Genomic DNA, 6,593 nt, shown 5'->3' with positions numbered 1-6,593 from the left:
GCTATTTAAGCCTGGAGACAAGTGAGACATGGCTTGTGTATGTGTGCCATTCAGAGGGTGAATGGGCAAGACCAAAGATTGAAGTGCTGTTAAACGGGGCAATGGTAGTATGTGCCAGGTGCACCGGTTTGTCAAGAACTGCAAAGCTGCTGGGTTTTTCACGCTCAACAGTTTCCTGTGTTTATCAAGGATGGTCCACCACCCAAAGGAAATTCAGACGATTTGACACAACTGTGGGAAGCATTGGAGTCAACATGGGCCAGCATCCCTATGGAATGCTTTCGACGCCTTGTAGAGTCCATGTGCCAACGACTTGAGATTCTGTTGTATGGAATAGTCTTATAGCAGCAGCTACTGTACCAGACACTCTGCCGCATCTTCCTACCTGAACCAATCATCTATAGAGGGCATGCTTAAACCAGGTGTCAAATTAAAAGCAGAAGACCAGAACTAGGAATGGAGGGAAATTGACTCATCTGTTATGGTGTAAATCTAGCAAATGTTACACCCAGTCTTACCTTATGTACAAACATTCTGAACAGACTGTAAAATATTGGGTCTGTAAAGCATTCTACACTGTTCTCTCTGATCCATATCAGCCTTAAACCATCAGTGTTACTGACCAGTATACCGGAATAGACTTCAATAACGTTAGTTAAACCATGTCTCCCTCTTCTAGTGATCAGGGCGAAGGTGGTTGGAAAGAAAGTGGTGTCTAACGCCATCAAGTATGACATCCAACAGATCAAGGTATGATTCTCCTTTTTATTAAGTGGTTGTTCCATCCTGCACTGAAACATTGAAGCCCCCTGAACCCCAGTCTGACAGCTGGTCCCAGTTCTCCCTCTTCCCCTTGGCTCCAACCCTTCAATGTTGACACAGCTTGTACCTATCCAGGTCTGTAGTTGTGAAGCTTCTACCATATGGAGAAAAAAATATCTGCTTCTATAAAATGCCTCTCCCTGAAGTATTACTGTAGTTATCAGTTGATGTTCTTGTTGGTCCAAGTCTATGGTGACGTCCTCTATATGAACTCAGCTGCCAATTCATTAAAGCTGTCACTACATTCTCTAACATATAGTTAGGTGTCCCTCTGTCATAGGTTGCTACATTTCTATGTTTTAATTTATAAAGCTCTTTTACTAAAACTCCAACTGTGCCTTACATTATTATTATTAATCTTTAGACATGATTTAGCTGTCCTTGAGGCTGGGTGTGGTAACTGGAGTAAGTGATTGCTTGCACCTTACAGATCTGTGAATATGAAAGGGTGAAGGCTGACAGTGCCTGAGAGCTGTAGTTGGTGAGGTTGCAAATTGTAGATGTCTGACAGATCTTCCTTTCTCTCCTTGTGATTGGCTAGATGTTCAAATGCCCTAACCAGGTTATCCACGCCATCTTCACTGCATCATCCCCAGCCGCATGCGGGGTGACTCTGGAAATCAACAAGGAGTATCTCTTCACAGGTGCGTTTCTCACTATGTTACCAACGTTATATTGCCAGCACAGGTTAACCTTAACAGTCCCGTGACTCCAGCAAAAATCAGCTTTCCATTTATCTGCATGTCCAGCCCTGACATTTAGCCTCCGTGTTTTACCGTTTATTTTCAGGACAACCAGGGCTACAAGTAAACCACAACAATTTGACGTAAACAGTGGCATTAATGAGTTTTATTGACAGATGTTAACATGAGGTCTTCCAAAGCAAGAACTTGATAATACTTACAGCGTCCATATAAATTCATTTTTATCTCTTCAGAACCGGTTACCTTCTAATAACTCTTGATTAGCTTGTGAGCATCATATAGCACATGTTCATTAGTCTCAGCTTTTCATAAATCTCCTGAACAAAAATATCAATGCAACAATTTCTAAAAAATGTACCTTGTTACAGTTCATATAAGGAAATCAGTAAATTGAAATGCATTCATTAGGCCTTAAACTATGGATTTCACATGACTGGGAATACAGATTTGAATCTGTTGGTCACAGATACTGTACCTTAAAAAAAAAATCTAGGTCCGTGGATCAGAACCTGTCAGTATCTGGTGTGACCACCATTTGTCTCATGCAGCACAACAAATCACCTACGCATAGTTGTTTAGGCTGTTGCTTGTGGAATGTTGTCCCCACTCGTTGATGCTGGATATTGACTAGAACAATTCGAACCAGTGCATCCCAAATATGCTCAATGGGTGACATGTCTGAGTATGCAGGCCATGGAGGAAGTGGGACATTATCAGCTTCCAGGAATTAAGGGAAGATCCTTGCAACATGGGGCCATGCTGAAACATGAGGTGATGGTGGCAGATGCAGGGCAAATTCTCTAAAACAGAGGTGGCTTATGGTAGAGAAATTAACATTAAATTCTGGTAACAGCTCTGGACATTCCTGCAGTCAGCATGCTCCCTCAACTTGAGACATTGTGACAACTACACATTTTAGTGGCCTTATGTCCCCAGCACAAGGTGCACCTGTAATGATTATATTTTTAATCAGCTTCTTGATATGCCACGCCTGTGAAGTGGATGGATTATCTTGGCGAAGGGGAAATGCTCACTAACATGGATGCACACTATTTGAGGGTAATGGGCTTTTTGTGTGTTTGGAATATTTCAGCTCATGAAACATGGGACCAACACTTAATAAAGTCAGCAAAAGAGATGTCCCTTTTTCAGGACCCTGTCTTTCAAAGATAATTTGTAAAAATCCAAAGACCTTGACAGATCTTCATTGTAAAGGGTTTAAACACAGTTTCCCATGCTTGTTCAATGAACATGCACCTGTGGAATGGTCTTTAAGACAGTAACAGCTTACAGATGGTAGGCAATTAAGGTCATAGTTATGAAAAAGTAGGCCTTTCTACTGACTCTGGAAAAACACCAAAAGACAGATGTCCAGGGTCCCTGCTCATCTGTGTGAACGTGCCTTAGGCATGCTGCAAGGAGGCCTGAGGACTGCAGATGTGGCCAGGGCAATAAATTGCGACGTCCGTACTGTGAGACGCCTAAGACGGCGCTACAGGCAAACATTGCAGGCAATTTCAACGCTGTGCATTACAGGGAAGATGTCCTCCTCCCTCGTGGTACCCTTCCTGCAGGTTCATCCTGACATGACCCTCCAGCATGACAATGCCACCAGCCATACTGCTCGTTCTGTGCGGGATTTCATGCCAGACAGCAATGTCAGTGTTCTGGCATGGCCAGCGACGAGCCCAGATCTCAATCTCATTGAGCACGTCTGGGACCTGTTGGTTTGGAGGGTGAGGGCTAGGGCCATTTCCCCCCCGGAAATATCCGGGGCCTTGGTGGAAGAGTGGGGTAGCATCTCACAGCAAATCTGGTGCAGTCCATGAGGTGCACTGCAGTAGTTAATGCAGCTGGTGGCCACACCAGGTACTGACTGTTACTTTTGATTTTGCCCCCCTTTGTTCAGGGGGACACTATTCCATTTCTGTTAATCACATGTCTGTGGAACTTGTTCAGTTTGTCGCAGTTGAATCTTATGCTCATACAAACATTTACACATGTTAAGTTTGCTGAAAATAAATGCAGTTGACAGTGAGGATGCTTTTTTTGCTGAGTTTGCATTTGTTTTTGTTCAGTGGTATTGCATAACTTGGACACAATAATGTGATGCGTTCAAGGGGCTCAGACTTTCTATAGGCACTGGAAATGTATACAACTAATGCCTTATTACTAGTATGTACACTTATGATGATAAATCTCTGTTCTGGGCTGCATCAGTATGTCTTCACGCTCCAGGGTGAAGTTACCCCCAGGGATGTATCCTAACCAGTAGTGGAACAAATGCTAAACCGAGCCAAGATCAGCATTAGGGGCAACAGTACCCTACACCATTTTGTCCCCACAGTACATTGACTCACTATCTCTGTCTGTAGGTAAGATGGAGACTGGAAGGATGTACGTAACGCTGTGTGGCTATAATCCACTCTGGGAGGACTTGAGTGCTTCACAAAAGAACAGCTTGACTCGCCGCTACAAAAGCGGCTGCGATTGCAAGGTGTGTGTGACGGGAATTATGGTCATATTACTGTACACCAATATTTACACAGCACATTTTCTAAAAGGGAGTATACTACTCTGGTCACATTGGCAAAACACATGCGCTGGAGTATTGGGTTAATGATCAGTGATGTTGGTCTTTCTCTCTCTGCTCCACAGATCATCCACTGCACTTCCCTCCCCTGTCCGATCAGCACCACAGATGCGTGCCTGTGGATGGACTGGGGGACTAACAATAGCCAAAACCTTGCCTGTATCAAGAGCGATGGGTCTTGTGCTTGGAAGTAGTTCCTAGATATTGAGGACTCCTATACTCTACAGGCCATCCGCTCTGTGACTAGATGACTAAATTCTAAAATAAAAAACAAAGCTGCAAATGGAATATGATTTAAATTAACCAAAATGTCTTACTGGCCACTTATACAATAAAAGTAAACAAATCAAATATAGCACTGTTCATTTCTTATGCCATTAATTGTTTAAAAAAAACTGGAACCAAAGCTGTTATCAAAACCAAATTGTGCTCAGTTTTGGCTGTGATATGGTTATATTTTGAGGTCGACAGATTATGCTTTTTCAACGCCGATACCCATTATTGGAGGACCAATAAAAGCCGATGCCGGTTTTTATACACTGCTCAAAAAATAAAGGGAACACTTAAACAACACAATGTAACTCCAAGTCAATCACACTTCTGTGAAATCAAACTGTCCATTTAGGAAGCAACACTGACAATAAATTTCACATGCTGTTGTGCAAATGGAATAGACAACAGGTGGAAATTATAGGCAATTAGCAAGACACCCCCCCCCCCAATAAAGGAGTGGTTCTGCAGGTGGGAAATACAGACCACTTCTCAGTTCCTATGCTTCCTGGCCACTTTTGAATGCTGGCGGTGCTTTCACTCTAGTGGTAGCATGAGACGGAGTCTACAACCCACACAAGTGGCTCAGGTAGTGCAGCTCATCCAGGATGGCACATCAATGCGAGCTGTGGCAAGAAGGTTTGCTGTGTCTGTCAGCGTAGTGTCCAGAGCATGGAGGCGCTACCAGGAGACAGGTCAGTACATCAGGAGACGTGGAGGAGGCCGTAGGAGGGCAACAACCCAGCAGCAGGACCGCTACCTCCGCCTTTGTGCAAGGAGAAGCACTGCCAGAGCCCTGCAAAATGACCTCCAGCAGGCCACAAATGTGCATGTGTCTGCTCAAACGGTCAGAAACAGACTCCGTGAGGGCCCGACGTCCACAGGTGGGGGTTGTGCTTACAGCCCAACACCGTGCAAGACGTTTGGCATTTGCCAGAGAACACCAAGATTGGCAAATTCGCCACTGGCGCCCTGTGCTCTTCACAGATGAAAGCAGGTTCACACTGAGCACGTGACAGCGAAGAGTCTGGAGACGCCCGTGGAGAACGTTCTGCTGCCTGCAACATCCTCCAGCATGACCGGTTTGGCGGTGGGTCAGTCATGGTGTGGGGTGGCATTTCTTTGGGGGGCCGCACAGCCCTCCATGTGCTCGCCAGAGGTAGCCTGACTGCCATTTGGTACCGAGATGAGAGCCTCAGACCCCTTGTGAGACCATATGCTGGTGCGGTTGGCCCTGGGTTCCTCCTAATGCAAGACAATGCTAGACCTCATGTGGCTGGAGTGTGTCAGCAGTTCCTGCAAGAGGAAGGCATTGATGCTATGGACAGGCCCGCCCGTTCCCCAGACCTGAATCCAATTGTGCACATCTGGGACATCATGTCTCGCTCCATCCACCAACGCCACGTTGCACCACAGACTGTCCAGGAGTTGGCGGATGCTTTTGTCCAGGTCTGGGAGGAGATCCCTCAGGAGATCTTCCGCCACCTCATCAGGAGCATGCCCAGGCGTTGTAGGGAGGTCATACAGGCACGTGGAGGCCACACACACTACTGAGCCTCATTTTGACTTGTTTTAAGGACATTACATCGAAGTTGGATCAGCCTGTAGTGTGGTTTTCCACTTTAATTTTGAGTGTGACTCCAAATCCAGACCTCCATGGGTTGATAAATTTGATTTCCATTTATTTTTGTGTGATTTTTTTTGTCAGCACATTCAACTATGTAAAGAAAAAAGTATTTAAGATTATTTCTTTCATTCAGATCTAGGATGTGTTGTTTAAGTGTTCCCTTTATTTTTTTGAGCAGTATATATATATTTGTAATAATGACCATTACAACAATACTGAATGAACACTTTTAGTATAATCCATTTCGTCTCAAATAATGTCTTCGATTTGGTTTAAATAATGCACACAGTGTTGGAGAAAGTAAAAGTGAAATATGTGCCATGTAAAAAAGCTAACGTTTAAGTTCCTTGCTCAGAGCATGAGAACATATGAAAGCTGGTGGTTCCTTAAATGAGTCTTCAGTATTCCCAGGTAAGATGTTTTAGGTAGTTATTATAGAACTATTTCTCTCTATACCATTTGTATTTCATATACCTTCGACTATTGGATGTTTTTTAAAGGCACTATAGTATTGCCAGCATAATTGCGGGAGTTGATAGGCTTGAAGTAATAAACAGCGCAACGCTTGAAGCACCGC

General features: G+C 44.3%; 1 protein-coding gene across 1 annotated transcript; it reads left to right on the top strand.

The window, feature by feature from the left end:
* Positions 1-394: 394 nt before the first annotated feature.
* LOC123739019 (metalloproteinase inhibitor 2) lies at positions 395-4,470 on the top strand. The gene is made up of 5 exons (XM_045713615.1): positions 395-422; positions 680-750; positions 1,364-1,466; positions 3,902-4,023; positions 4,185-4,470. Exons 1-5 carry the CDS (start codon positions 410-412, stop codon positions 4,311-4,313), a joined length of 438 nt encoding a protein of 145 aa, XP_045569571.1. The 5' UTR covers positions 395-409; the 3' UTR covers positions 4,314-4,470.
* The last annotated feature ends 2,123 nt before the right edge of the window (positions 4,471-6,593 follow it).

Source organism: Salmo salar, unplaced genomic scaffold, assembly GCF_905237065.1.
Source record: "Salmo salar unplaced genomic scaffold, Ssal_v3.1, whole genome shotgun sequence".
NCBI lineage: Eukaryota > Metazoa > Chordata > Actinopteri > Salmoniformes > Salmonidae > Salmo > Salmo salar.
The sequence above is the reverse complement of the archived record's forward strand: the minus strand, read 5'-3'. Positions and strand labels throughout refer to the sequence as shown.